Below are 15,367 nucleotides of genomic sequence, written 5' to 3' on the forward strand. Positions count from 1 at the left end.
TTTATTTTCAATACAATGCTTTAATAATGTAATGTACAAATGAGAGGACACATAAATATTCCGTCACACTGGTCACTTCGGAATGTCTCTAACTTATATACTGGCATTTGGTTGCAATCTGTCATTATTGTTAAAATGGAGGGAAACATTTTGAGGAGTTTTAATTTTACTGAGTTACCCCCTCCCCCTTTATGAATGTTTACGTAATCCCACCAGTGCCTTGTTTCTGGGCAGAAACAAAGACCACACATAAAATTTCTGAATATCAAGAATTTTGAAAATGGGTGTTCGATGTCAGTCATGTTTTCTTTTCTCAACAGTGGAAGACAAATAAAGTAATGTAAATTAGAGATGCACCAAAGAAACACCCCACACCTGGGATCTGAAAACAAAATGTTTCCTTCACTTCTTTACATCTACAGGACAGATTAAATAAGTATGACTGAACCAGTTATTGTCCACCAGACTCAACATACAACATGGACAATCACCATGTTATATATTGTTCTGGAAATCTCTGAGGTAGACTTTCAAAAAAAAAAAAAATAGTAAACTCCTCATTTGGTTTTTTTTCCCAATACTAAGATTAAGAACAGTCAATGTGTAATTCTGCCTACAGTGAATATTTGAGCGACTCAGGAAAAAGATCAAACACAAACCTTTACACTATAAAAAGCAAAAAATCACAAAGCAATTTATACATATTGATAAAAAGGAAAAACATACATTATTATGAACATATTCTGGACAGATTATCATTGTAACATATATTACTTACTGGCCCTTAATGGGTTCTATTTTTCATGTTTACACGTCAAAAAGCATTCAAGTATAGTGTTTTGTCATGCATACACAATATATAAATATTGAGATCAATCAATGTATTCATGGAGAACACTTATATATTATTATATAAAAAAAATGTTGAGGTTTTCATTGGCTTGCGTTCCACGTGGCAGTGTCCTTGACAGGAACAGGTTTGACCTTGATAAAAACATCTCAACACAAATTAATGAAGGATGAATCTTCTATGCCTGCATTTGATGCCAGTCACAAACATTCATTAGTCACATTGTCACATGTGGCAATGGCAGGGGGCTGCTTTAGCAACTCAATGATATTTTTTTTTTTGTTCATTTCATAATTACTTAAAAAGTATAAATATAAATAGTTGGCAACATTTGCTTCTTTTTCTGTATAAAAAAGAGGGGAAGAATTAAGTTCTACACTTAAATAATAATATAAAACAGTTGCACAGACTGATACAATGATAATGCAACTCAAACAGTTACTTGGGAATTTACCCTGAGAAAAAAAATATCCCTGATTAAATCAAAGGAAAATAAAGCAAATCTCATCCACGCTCATCAAAAAGCTGAGAAATGTAGCTTCTGCTAGCACACAGACATTTTACTTTGTTAATACAATGGAACATTACTCCATATTTTTTTTTTCTTTTTAAATAATATATGATGAATGTTAAGTAAGTACAACATGCAAATATAATTTCAAGGGGGAAAAAGGGCCATCAAAACTATGATGTGGGGAAACATTGATATCCTGTAGGTCAAGTATACACATGTGACTGTTGTGAACAGCTCATCAAGGAGTTTGGAAAATAACGGGAGAACGATCCAATATTCATCTGTTCAGAAAATGAAATTTCATGAATTTTCAAAACTTTGTACACAATGATAAACTGCCTAAATTTTCTTTTGACTACTTTTAAGAAATTCTTGGATCCTCCTCCTACATTCAACATGACAACAATAGGTTATATTTTCTAGAGGTAAGAATATTAAGAAAGACATGCATTCTATTTATAACTACGTATATTAATATATCTGACTCTATAAATATCTGACATAATGGAACATTAAAATCACTTTGACTCTTTCTGTATAGAGCGACCACAAAACTTAACAATATACACTTTTCTTCCAATGCGTAATGTGTTGTTCATTAATTAAATTTTTTTAAAGGAAAGTCATTTTTCAAGTTTCATATATAATTAACCACAGAAATCAATTATCTGTAAATTATATAAATTACATAACAGGGTTGTACAACACACACTACACTTACACAATATATATATTATACTAAAATCATTTGCCCAGTGTTCATATTTTTCCAATTTTTTTTGTAGTGCAGTGGAATTCAAAACCTTCCTGATTCTAAAAATTTTACAAAAGAGACCATTTTTTCTTAAAGATACTGCAACTGAGCAAATGATTTCTGGCCAAATTTATTTACACCGGTCAGTCTAATCACAGGAATCAACACTCAGATCCTAACATTACAACACTCTAAATAAGTGATATGCACCTGTACAAAATGAAATTAAATTTCTAAAAAAAAACAAAAAAACACCTGATTTTATTTCCAGGGGGTTCATGGTGGTCATTAAAAGCAATTCTGAATGTTAAAATAAAAATAAATTACAGCACCAGATGATAAGTGCATAATGCCTTTGCTATTTATAAATGTAAAAGGTGAAAATGACAAAAGTGTGTCAAAAACACATTCAATTTTTTTTTTTTTTTTGCAAAATAAGAAACATATGAAAGCAGAATAATTAATAGACCACAGGCTAACTTCCTTACAAGTTTAATAATCACAACTTCCCCTTAGAACATCCTCCAATGAAATAATGTCTTTTTTACTCAAGTCTTCCTGGATAAAAAATCTTACACTTGTATATAAAGCAAGAAGTAAACCAATGCAAAATAAGGTTAAGAGTTGTTGATACTTTTACTGAAACAGGAAATAAAATATTTTTTTTCGACATAAGAAAAATTTTGTAAGTGTTCATTTATAATGCCAAATCTTAACTTAGTACAGTTTATTTCCAATTTTGACCCCTGTCAGTGAATTGTTCTTTGGTCGAGTATTGTAATGGGACAAGAGAAGAACAACCAAATATTTGAACAGCAAGAAAAAACAATAAACTGCATGTGGGATTTTTCCTTTGCAAATAAATAATGATTGACAAATAACTTTATACAACAATATATACAAGTACTTGGCACTTCAGTACCACATTATAAATAATAATAAATATATTATAAAATCAGTTTTATGACATTTCATTTCCACAATTTACGAGGACATTTGTTTTTGTGCGATATTGGAACACGTCTGTGGTAAAGTGAAATATCATAAAAGTGACCTTCATACTTTAAAAAAAAAACAATAAAAAAACGTAATTTTCTCTTTTTTCATGACCACTATGCACTTTGCAAAAAATGTCCCAAAACACAAAAGTGGATGACCATGAACTGTGTTGTCATAATTACCATGGAAACAACAGAGAAAAAAATGCCTGATGATGATGGGATATATATAATTAATATTGTGTTAGGTACAAGTGTACCAATGAAAATATCAGTATCAAACTACAGAGTAAAATTTGGTTGTAAAAAGTCCTTGTAATATATATATGGTATGTTACATATATAAATGAGCATTTTGGCAATAAGTAATCGAAACGCTCTCATCAGGCATTCACTGCATTGTGGAAATTTCTCATCACTGCTGCATCGTTTGCTGCATGTATCCATGTAATAAATCACTGAGGATCACAAGGTCATTAATGTTACGTGTTTGACTTCCCAAGGCGAAGGCTTCTACGACTATTATGTCCTGACTAGAGCCGTCAAGCCACTTTGGTCTGGAATCAACAAGTTCACCTTTACACAAAAAGGCTCTCAGTTCTTGAGTATAAGGATATATTTATACAGATCTTTTTTTTTTGCTTTAAAATCTCACAGAAAAGAAACCATCATTCATACTTTTATGCACCGTTCATCCAATTTTTGCACAAAATTAAATAAATTAATTCTCATTTTCACCACACACATAAATATACAATCATACAATTCCAACACTGATATTTCAAATCAATTTTGCTGCACTTCTTGGCAAGATAATACTATCCCCCCTGGACAGATAGAACATTTTGCAGAAGTTCACTGTGATTTAACACTCCATGGCTAGGGGAGGAGGTTGGGAGAACGCATCTGAACACTTGAACTCCGTCAAAGAAAGAGCAGCACTGTTCTCCAGTGACGGAATATTGTCCATATCATTTTCCACACAGGATGTGTCCAGGAATTCCGTTTCTCCGAAGCTGTTTGTACTGGAATTGCTCTCGGTATCATCAGTTGACTGGCTTCGCCTGATCTCTCCACCGCGACGATTTCTATTCTTGTGGCAGCTGAAGCAGGGGTGTAACAACTGAGGATCCACCAAGACCTCTCCATTTAGGCCCTTGAATATTGTGCCACAGCAGACTTCTGTCCTGAAATACCAAAAAATAAAAGAAATGATTCAAGAATAAAACACATCAGAATTACTTCTCCAGATATATTCAGTATGAATTTTCTTTTCCATTTTTTTTTTAAAACCATAACATATTTCATGTACTTTGAATGTGTACACATATTATATATTCTCCCTCACTACATTCGTCTGAATATAACAATTACATTCCAATAAAAAGAATAATATGAAAGAGCTTGTTTGTAGGAATGGTACTCGCTATAACCTTTTATTTTTCATGACATAATATAACTATATTGATTTATTACATCATAAATAACTGTTGCATTTATACAGACATGTAGAACCCTAAACATACGTAGAGTACCAAATTAAACATTCTATGCATATCCTTCTTTTAATAATATATGTGTATACCCATATGTTATAGCGAGACCCGATAATCGAACATGAACAAGTGAGGATATACAATGTTTATAGTACATGATCATTTAATAAGAATGGAATGCAACAAATCTTATTTTCTGATTCATAATTTTAAGCAGTGAGTATATATACTTGTTAACCAAAATTTATTTTTCAAAGCTTTTTTTCAAACAAAGGCTATGTTATGTTTAATTTATTTGAATGTGCCCTACTTTTTCCAGTAGCTGAGATCAAGGAAAGGACTGATGCGTGGGTCGGTCTGCTTCCTTTTGTTCTTACGCTGACAATTCTCCTGACTTTCCTCAGCCTCAGATTCCTCACTCTCACTGCCATCAAACTCATCTTTGTCACAGCTATCCTCATTCACTACAAAGTGTCAGAATAAACACTCAATTAACCCTTCCATTAGGACTCTTAACCACAATATTCATAAATTAAAATTACCTTGTCAATTTCACTCTCCCAATAAATGATCGATTCTTTTGATGTTAAAATTCATCTTTTATTATCTCAGTGCAGATGCTCATGAATATTTGTGAACTTTTATTCAAAGGTATTACAAAAAAACCCACTTCTAAAATATTGCATTCATGTAATGTAATCAAAGCAGCATACTGGAGTCTGAAACAATCCCCTTGGTGTGCTAATAGTCTATTGATTTCCATTTGTCAGTTCTTATATCAGTAACCAATCAGTGAAAGCCAAACAGACAGACTGTGTACCTGAGTGCCTGTTGTGTTATCCCTGGACTCTCCGACATTCCCTATTAAACAGTCATGTACAAACATAAACTCCTGACACCAGATAACTCACCAATAAATAGTCAGTATATATAGAATTTCTATCAGACTGTCCGGGGCCTATACTGAGTATACCCAGGTCACATCTGGTCAAATCAATGTTTATGGCCAATTCTCTTAGTAGATAGTTCTGAACTGTTTAAGCTCAAGTCTGCAGGATAACTCAGAAAATGACCAAATGGTGGAATGCCACATGTACAGGAAATAGTTGAAGGAGAATGAAAATAAACAAATGAGGTCAAGTTTTGTGTTGAAGAATTGGAGCTCTGCTCCCTGGCCCTGCACTGACCGTTAGATTCTTCCTCTGTGTAATTAGGTCAGATCCAGTAAAATACCTGGCCTGTGTTGAACTTTTGACCACACATTGACCAAGGTGCAATCTGTTGAATTTGACCATATCATGTCTTCATTTAACATATTGAAGCTCAAGATAATATTAACAAGACTTGTAAATTAAACATGACATTATTTTCAAGAACAATTTCACCAAAACACTTATTTTCATATGAAAGAAACCATTCTTTTTCCTCTCTCTCTCTAGAGCTATGCTTTTTTTTATTATTAAAAGATGAATAATCTTAAGTAAAGCAATGTTCAAATGAAAACCAAATCTACATAAGCTACATGCAACAAATCCATACCTAATGAAAATATTCAATACATGGGTTTATACAGTAAGAATTTTTTACACAAAATTCATTTAGCAAATATTTGTATTAGCTCTTTTTCCAGCTAATTTAATTACAAAGAAGAATTTCTTTTGCATGTTAAAGCTTTTATAGATGAGTAACCAGCTGTAAGCCCCGAAACATAAACATCTGTTTAAAACTCGACAACACAAAAACCATACTCTTCGAACACTACTTAGAACCATGCTGATCAAATCTTCATTCAGTGTCTAATTAAGAAATGCCTTAGTCTCAGCACCTCTGATCTCCCCACACCAGAATTTTTTTTATTTTTTACCCTGGGGGATAACACACACATACACCTGATCCTTACACCCTATGATAACTCAACCAAAGAGTTAAAAAACAGCAGATGTTTGGAATTTGCATTTAGTAAGACAGAGAAAAGTATTTGGGTCATTGAAGACATTGGAATTACTATAAAAGGCAAGGTGTGGGGGAGGGGGGTAATCAGCTGATCTGCTAATCAGCTGATGAATATCCTGCAGACACACACTGACCATATGCTTCACAGCAGGAAGTCTCTATACACAAGCTTGTCAGACAAGATTAGTAAAACCTAAATCCATCCTGATTCCTGTTTTAACCCCTCTAGCCTACGTCATGCTTAGCTTGCTATTGCACCTTCACAATAACCATACATCAAATGAGTCAAATGTAAATAGATGACTAAAATCCGTACTCCTTCATGTGACACTAATTATCTGTGTACACATACAGTACATTTTTTTCCCTATTTTTTTTCCCTCCAAAATGTATAATTTATCCATTCCATGTTTGATTTAACAAGTTTGACACTCTCTTACTCTCTTTTTAACAACATGTTTGTGACAAAGGTTCAAAAGAATGAAAATGTCAAGTATCTAATGCTCAGCTCACTTTCAAAGAGCCATCCTAGTCTGGGAGACCACAAACCTACTGCTAGCTGACCTAGATTCTTTGTTCAGCTTCATAAAGAGAGAAAATCAATTTTAACAAGCTTTAAGGTATTGTCTGTTACTTTTTGGAAGCTAACCACTCTGGAACAGAGTATGGGATCAATATTTGTAATGATTTTGTGGTACATGATGGGAACCTGGGTCAGAAAAATTGGATGAAATTGCTCCTAACTGAAAAATAAATCAATGCTTACTTCAGTACTAAAATATTCACCTCCCAATGACTGTTTAAAAATAAATACCATGTAACCAATTTAAGAGGATGTTAAATGGATATAGCCAACAATTTCCTTTGGTCGAAAATGACGAAAACATCTGGGACTTCGGACTCGTACTTTGGAGATATAATAATCAGACACTACAAAAACCTACATTCTTTGGTATTATACAACTGTAAATGGTTGGAAGACACGTGTGAACTGAAAAAAATGAAAAGAGGGTGGGCATGCGGGGGAATTGTGATTGTCTGTCTTCATGCCAGAAAGATATCTAATGACATCTTCCAAATATGATATAATCAATTCATAAGTGAACTTGGTCAACCCTCTGTGGGTATTCTGAATACCACATTAGTGCAATGAGGTTTGATATACCATTTCATCAATTTGTCTGTGTCCTAGTTATTCATTTGCATATTAGAAGGCAGTTATCAGACTGATTATATAAACCATGTCCTAGTCAATTACTTTAAAGTGTTTACTACATTTGAGAAAAAAATCATGGTTTACCGAAGTCTTTAAAATCAATTTGTTACAGAGTGACATTTGACAAGGACAAAACTTCATTGTGTTCCTATTCAATAACACAAAAAGTAAGACCAACCTTCTTAACCTTGAAACAAGTGAAAAGAAATGAGAGACATATTTCCATAAAATATATGGATACCTTTGATGTTTATTTTCAACTTTAAAAATGATAAGTTTTACCAAGCTAATATTTTTATGATTCACTGAGAAGGAATGGAACCTCACTTGCTATGCAAGTAGCACGGTGAAGAGTTTCTTGATTGAACCAGAGATATTACAGAGATAGAGTAGTTGTTTGATGTAATTGTAGGGGGTCGGGGTGGGGTGAGGTGGATGAAAGAGGGTGTCGGTGAAGAGTTTCTTGATTGAACCAGAAATATTATAGAGTAGTTGTTTGATGTAATTGTAGGGGGTCGGGATAGTGCCTTGACATGATTGCCATACCTGAGATGTCGTACAGAGTTCTAGGAATGCTACTGGGGTAAAGCTTCTTGGACTTTAGAGGAGACTTGTATTTATTGTTGGTAGGGCTCTTGTTGTTCTTGACCTTCATTGAGGACTTAATTCCTGGGCCTGCTCTGGCATCCACCACCTACAAACATACAAACAATATGCACCATTTGTGACTTCACCTCTTAAACTACAATATCTTGATAAAATACAATTAGCAAGACACTACCTATTCAAATACATGTCATATGTTATAGTGATAAAGCAAAAAATCAAACAAATGTTTCTTCTCTGTTGTATGTCAATTAAAAAATTCCGACCTTATGTCATGCTCTGGTAATTTTTAAGGACAATCAGTTTATTCATTTGCTTAAGTTAAAATAAAAATTACTTAATTTAGAAAACACAATTTAATTAAATAATCAGATGTAAGAGGAGACAGAGAGAGAGTGGTGTCTATACTTCTAGGCTTCATTCTGGTGAGAAACCAGCGAATCATATCGAGCATTGGCCAGGTCACCATGTCATTCCATGAGGTTCTTTACCCCATCAATCCATTCAATTGCAAAGTGAATTCTTCCCGTGACGTTCAGAGCTGTACTAAGCACATTCACAGCTGACTTGCTGTCAGTAACCGATTATATTAATGAAGGAGGGATTTTTTTTGTGAGGAGTGCATGTTTTATTGACTAAAGGTCATTGCCTACATGATTAAAACATTGATTACAACATTAAATCCCAAATAATTTTCTATAAAATATAGGCCAGGAAAGAAACTCTGCATGATAAATAAACAATGCCAACTTCAGAAAGCATTAAATTAATACTGCATGTACATTTTTATCTCATTAAGTCTGAGCCATAACATTAAGTCACTGACCTAGCGTATCTTCACACTGTAGTAAAGGACACTTCCCCATAACAATCAGACAGAAAAAAATCTACCTTTGTTTAATAAAAGTTATCTATACATGTTGATATTGTATTATTGATAAATGTTATCATGATATACTGGGAAACTATGATGACCCTTTTCACTTATCAGCATGTTTATAATGATTACATTACACTTCCTCAATTTTGATCGGTACAGTACTCGGAAAATAAATCACAAATGGACTGATGGGAAGCACACATCATGTGACTACATTCTAGGTAACAAGTTAGACTTTATTACTATTTCTTAGCCAAATGATCTGTATAAATTACTATAGATAACATTTTGCACAGGAGTTAACTCTCACTGTAGTGTACTTAAATTGTGCCCTTTCCTGTTTGTGTTTTTCATTTAATATCAATGGGAGTGCTACTTTTCCTCATGCCATAAAAAGAGAGGCCTGCAGTTCAAAAACATGATTTTTTTTTAATATTGATGTCATGACATATTCTAGTAAGTAAGGTTGCTGTAGGCAAAATATCATAAAAATATATAATGCGATAAATGTTGTAAGTGGACATATTAAAAGTGATTTGTGGGTATGGTAACCTGTCAGACTGGCTACAAATAGCTGCACACACCTTGTCAAATACTACCCCCAGGTCATAGGTCAAAGTCCAATAGTAGCACTAACATAACCACACTGTCAACCTTTTCTTACAACAACTAACAAGATCAATGAACTCATTAACCTAATCCACTGATCTGGTTAAACACTTATCTAGTCTTTTTTAACAAATATTCTTCCTACATTATTCTAGCTCTTGTAATACCCTTGGGAAACTTAATTGACTTCAGGCTGCAATCAATATTTGTTTAGCCTAAAAGCACAGAACGGGAAATGAAAAGAATCTCCTAACTTATCAACTAAATGAAGGAAAGACCCACACATCACATATGGTAATGTTTTGCCTTTCATAAATGTAACACTCCGATCAATGACCTACATTTTTGTATTACACACATCTGTCAGGATAACATTACAGAATAGAGCTGTAGATATCTGCTGATTAATTAATAATTGGACTCCCTTCTAGTGTCTGTGAGGGAATCATGAGTCACAAAGGAATGTATGTCACATGAGGTATTCAGATCACATCACACATTCACAGTGTCAAACTCGTGTGTAATTCACTCACATATCAAGTAAACAGTTTTCTCTCCTTAGCCTGATCAAACAGGAAAAAAAAAATCAATTCTTTATATTTTGAACTAAATCACCTGTCAGATAAAGTGGCGGTCTGAACTCCCACACAAAAATCAAAAATAGGTATACCATATATTTTAAAACCCCTTGGATGCTAATATCATCAAATGAGTCATAACTTTGAACATAGTATATCTCCAATTCCCAGATCTCTGCATAAGTCAGCATATTGAATTCACATAATGAGTTACTTTTCTGCAGAGTAGTTTGTCAAATGTCGTCAAGTGCATTCTTCAAATTGCATGCCAGCCAGAATTAATGCAATGCACTTAATGTTCTTACACTAAAGGTAATTCTAAAATTAATTCAAAAGTTCCTTTTTTCATTGGGGAAAACAATTTTCATGAATTAGAAATTCATGAATAACCCATATTATATAAATAGATGGTTGACATATTAAATGTTTTAAGCACATAGAATTTATATATATCGAGACAGCTAGGAGACCGGCGCTGCAAAAAGAAAAAGCGAATTGTTGATAACAAACTGACCTACTTATTGGACATAGACCATGAAGTTTAAACTTGTTAAAGGTAATTCCATGGGTGTGCCTATTTGTTGACACCCACTCATAAAAATGATATTGACTCAAATCAAACTCACATGGTGCCAATGTCTGCTTGTTCCTTCTGGTAATTTCTTCCACCTCTTCACCAACAGGACACATGCATTGCATATCTCCCCTGCCCTCTTTTCACGAATACGGAAGCACTTTTCAAATTCACATTCATATCTTTTACTGTCTGTGAATCGTGAGCTAGAGGACTTGGCTCGACAAATACAGCATCCATTAATGCTTCTGTATATTTTGGGTTTATGAAAACTGAACATTTTTCTGTCACTGGAAAAGAAAAAATGTGTCACTATTTAAAAAATGTCACTCATCTACATATTTAGGTCAAAGAACCCTGTCACACTGTAAAGGTACATGATAGGTTACTAAAGTTCACTACGGTAGTTGACTTACTGAGAATTCTCTCTGAGGAGAAAGATCTCATAAATAGAAATAAATCAATATCAATTGACTGCATTTAACAAGTCCCTGTCAATCAAGTACATATTCAGTCCATCACATTGTTCATGACTAATTTTAAGATTTTTTAATTTCTACACAAACAAATTTCCTCAACAAATTATCACACATGTACAATGATTTGTAATAAAAATATGTAATAAACAGCAGTTCAGTGACTGGCATGTGATTGTGTGTGTATCCACCATCAATGCCCTGTATTTAATTCTTTCCTGTTCAATATTCAGTTCCTGTACCTTATTGACATAATGAAGTATCATAATTTAAAATTAATTTTTATCAAAGTCAATTAAAAGAAATTTAATTACTTTATCTCACTAGAGAAACAAAGTCATGAAAATGCAACATAAAAATAAAACAGAATTCACACGTTTCGTTTCCTCACCCTTTGAAATTATTTCCAAAAAGTCATTCCCTGGTCTTTCCACTAACACTGTGAATCCTCGTAAAAGGGATTCAAGTGATATGTACTTGTCAATGAATACGACACCTGTGTACTAATCATGTCACTGACCACTGAGGTCACGGTTCACTTGCTTTTCCTATTTTGGGACAAAGGAATTTCTTAGATCTGAGTTGGCGCAGACTCACTGAAATCGTGCACATACATGTGCCGCTTACTTATCCGTGTTTCGCAGAAAAAACAAAAAATATAAGTCAAACTCGTCACAAAAAGATTACTTTTAAGTGAAATAATTATTGTCAATCAAAATAGTATAGTATAAAATGACTGTCAAAGTCTTTATAAGTATTTTTCATTGAATTTCTGGTATCCATTGAATAGCGTACACTCCTTACCAAATGGGTCAAAAGAAAACGTCGATGGAAACACATTAATTTTTCAATAACAGCTGACAAAAGTCAATTTAACCAAGTATTTAGACTGTTTCTTATCATAAAAATAAAAATTAAGACACATACCCGATTATTTGTGAACTGTCAGTTACGGTATTCTCCCGCACGTTGAAACTATCCTCTGTTGAACTGAGTTATCAGTTGCTCAATGAATGCGCATGCCAAGTGGAGCTTTTGTTATGCAAACGAGGTCGAGCGGAAAATGCCGAAGTTACTCCTTAGGGATATAAAATTTCAAGTGCCGTAAAATGTATTAAAGTATAAATCTGTGCCTGATTTCTGCCTCAAGATATCAATTTAAAGAAAACATGTTTTGAATTGCATTTTTATAATTTTTTTAACATCTCGCGAGAATACCGACTTTGACCAAGAAAGAGACGCCATTTTGGTACAGTTTATCTCGATTCCCGCTTGTGAAGATGAAAAATTGACAAGTTTTAGGAATTGCTTGCACACTTTAATATTTTATTTCTTTAGTTTAACAATGTATGCTATTTAATACTTGATTGCAAACTGTTTTTATGACAAATGTGTCCATAAAGCTAAGTAACTCGTGTAAAGTGATGAACCCCAGTTGAGTGCCCTCTTGAACTAGTATATATTTTCTTCAGAAAGTATTTATCGATAGGGTGAGTAGCAGTTTAAGAAGTTTATTTTCATTTTTAAATTTAACTAGTTTATTTCTTTTGATCGACAACAGTTTCTGGATATCAAGGGATACGTGTCTTCAAGGTCATTAAAATTGTGTTGTCATGTCATGCTGTATTTTTTTGTGAGGCTAGATCTTCAACTTTCTTTTTCTGAAATAAACTTTAGAGTAGTCGGAAAATTTGTACATATTTGTTATATCATGTGAAACTTGATAGTAGATTTTTTTTAGATCTTGAATCATGTGATTGATTATCTTAGAAGTAAAACTGAAAGTAGCAGTACCAATGTAACACTGAGCAAATTGCAGTTCAAAATATGACATTAATATAAATACACATTCTAGACATGACAAACTCTCCAGCAAATCATCAATATGAGCAATGAAGCATTTAGACTGCACTTCATTGAATTAGGCATCATTGATTGAATTTGAAAGTGCATAATATCCCTCAATGAAAAGGAATTTGTACTGTAATAAATAATTGATTTATAAGCATGAACTTCAGTGAAGTGGTTTTATTTCCAGGAATGGATTTTGTTATATTGGTTATTAATACCAAATTATCAAACTATGATAAGTTAAAATTAATACATCTAGACAAGTTAAGAAAATGTTTATGCAAGTAATGAAAGTCCAAGAAAAACATTGACAATGAAAATAAACAAACCATTCAATTACTGATAACAATTTTTAAAATTGTGACACTACAGATTGTCAACAGAAATATTATTGCATTAAACATTCGATGTTGATAATTTGAATTTGCATACAAGAAGTATGCTTGAATATATTGTGATATATCATATTCCTGATTTTTTTTTAATTTCAATTTTTCAGCTTTCAAAATGTTTTGGAAGTTTAATCTTATAACTACCTCCCATATTGACACAATTCTGGAAAAGGAGGTAAGTGTTAGTGAATACATTGTCATGTCAACATATGTTTACCTTCATATCCCGATCCTGATAAAAATTGTTTTAAAATGTAACATTATTGTTTTAAGGATGTCACTTTGCAAGAGCTTATGGATGAAGAAGACATTCTTCAAGAATGTAAATCACAGAATACGAAGTTGATTGAATTGTAAGCTTTTACATTTTGTATGCATTTATCAGAAAAAAATGTTTTAGTGAAGAGTTGCACACTTTCATTGTTTTGTTTTGTTTTTATAAAAAGTATAACAAAACCAGAAAACATGGAGGAAATGGTGAAGTTAATCACAGTAGAGCCAACAGATTCAGATGACGAGAAACTCAGATACAAGTAAGATTTAACTCCCTACCTTGACAGTTGAGATTCCATTGTAAAAATTGGAAAAATATTACCATAAAAATAACCTTTAATTAGATTTTTTCCTGAATTGTTGATTTGCATATTGTCTAATGTTTTCCTGGTGATTCTTTTAACAGATACCCAAACACTGCCTGTGAGCTGTTGACATCTGATGTGTCACAAGTCAACGATGCACTCGCTGACAGTGAAGAGTTGGTCAAAAAACTGTATGCATTCTTGGAAATGGAAAAACCATTGAACCCTTTATTGGCCAGTTTCTTCAGTAAAGTCATGGGATTGCTGATCACAAGGAAAAGTGAAATGGTGTGGATTTCATTTTGAATAGCATACAGAAGTTGTAACTTTTTAATGTTTTTTTAATAAACTTGATTTTAATGATAAGTATTTTGATTGGTCATGTTTATGCAAATACTTTTTATAATTAAACTTGGAAATTTTATGTTATATCACATGAAAATACTGAAGACAGAAATATTACCCCCCCCCCCCCCCCCCCCAACCAAAAAAAAATATGATAGTAAAATTTTGTCTTTTTCTTCAAATTAGATATTTAACTTCCTTAAATCTCAGGAAGATTTTGTTGGAACATTACTGGACCATATAGGCACTTCAGCCATAATGGACCTTCTACTGAGGCTGTTAACCTGTGTCGAGTGGGTGGAGCTCAGGAAGGCAGTCATTGAGGTAAGGAATAAAAAAGAGAGAAACAATTAACATTGCTTAATAAAGAACTGGGAAGAAGTGATGACAAAACCATTTTACAAAGAAATTGAAGTGGTTGCTTGAAAGTTTAAGTGCAGAGTGAATACATTTTAAAGAAGTGAAGTTGGGGACTTGTGTATTTGAAAGTTACAAGAAGTTCAATGAGGTTGAGAAGTAAATTTTTCCTTAGAGATACATGTATTTTTTTTTCGAAATTGGATGGACATGTGCAGCATTCGATCTTAGGCTAAAAAATATATATGTTTGTTTCCTGTAACATTCCAAAAAAATTGAGGATAAGGTGGGAAAATCCACCTGGCCGTAAATTGAATGGTTACAGGAAACCAACAATTTT

At 33.1% G+C, this 15,367-nt stretch overlaps 2 protein-coding genes across 6 annotated transcripts in view; one reads left to right on the plus strand and one right to left on the minus strand.

The window, feature by feature from the left end:
- On the minus strand, positions 1 to 12,531 carry LOC133185334 (SIN3-HDAC complex-associated factor-like). Of its 2 annotated transcripts, none has more exons than XM_061320478.1 (5): positions 12,432 to 12,531; positions 11,081 to 11,312; positions 8,328 to 8,475; positions 4,923 to 5,076; positions 1 to 4,303 (listed from the first exon to the last, which is right to left on the minus strand). In XM_061320478.1, exons 2-5 carry the CDS (start codon positions 11,306 to 11,308, stop codon positions 3,982 to 3,984), a joined length of 852 nt encoding a protein of 283 aa, XP_061176462.1. In that variant the 5' UTR covers positions 11,309 to 11,312; positions 12,432 to 12,531; the 3' UTR covers positions 1 to 3,981. The 2 variants fall into 2 exon arrangements, with proteins under 2 accessions (XP_061176462.1, XP_061176461.1); XM_061320477.1 differs by having other exon boundaries at positions 11,081 to 11,318; positions 12,432 to 12,503.
- Positions 9,440 to 15,367, plus strand: part of LOC133185333 (serine/threonine-protein phosphatase 6 regulatory subunit 3-like) — a 25,897-nt gene continuing 19,969 nt past the window's right edge. For 3 of the 4 annotated variants that reach the window (XM_061320473.1, XM_061320476.1, XM_061320475.1), the window contains exons 1-6: positions 12,733 to 12,994; positions 13,855 to 13,922; positions 14,021 to 14,100; positions 14,194 to 14,280; positions 14,427 to 14,613; positions 14,857 to 14,994. In XM_061320473.1, the coding sequence (XP_061176457.1) occupies positions 13,863 to 13,922; positions 14,021 to 14,100; positions 14,194 to 14,280; positions 14,427 to 14,613; positions 14,857 to 14,994 (552 nt within the window). In that variant the 5' untranslated portion in view covers positions 12,733 to 12,994; positions 13,855 to 13,862. Of the gene's footprint in view, positions 9,489 to 12,732; positions 12,995 to 13,854; positions 13,923 to 14,020; positions 14,101 to 14,193; positions 14,281 to 14,426; positions 14,614 to 14,856; positions 14,995 to 15,367 lie in introns of those variants that run through there. The other variant, XM_061320474.1, reaches the window with a different exon arrangement.

Source organism: Saccostrea echinata, unplaced genomic scaffold (assembly GCF_033153115.1).
Source record: "Saccostrea echinata isolate AGI-Se365-2 ecotype Australia unplaced genomic scaffold, CSIRO_AGI_Sech_v1 ptg000012l, whole genome shotgun sequence".
NCBI classification, from domain to species: domain Eukaryota; kingdom Metazoa; phylum Mollusca; class Bivalvia; order Ostreida; family Ostreidae; genus Saccostrea; species Saccostrea echinata.

Bases quoted from the DNA above. Each gene is read 5' to 3' on its own strand.
- LOC133185334 (XM_061320478.1), bottom strand. From the start codon at position 11,308: ATGTTCAGTTTTCATAAACCCAAAATATACAGAAGCATTAATGGATGC. The intron at 8,476-11,080 runs GTGAGTTTGATT...GTATGTTTGTAG, and splicing joins CAAGCAGACATTGGCACCAT to GTGGTGGATGCCAGAGCAGG. The intron at 5,077-8,327 runs GTATGGCAATCA...GACACTTTGTAG, and splicing joins AACTCTGTACGACATCTCAG to TGAATGAGGATAGCTGTGAC.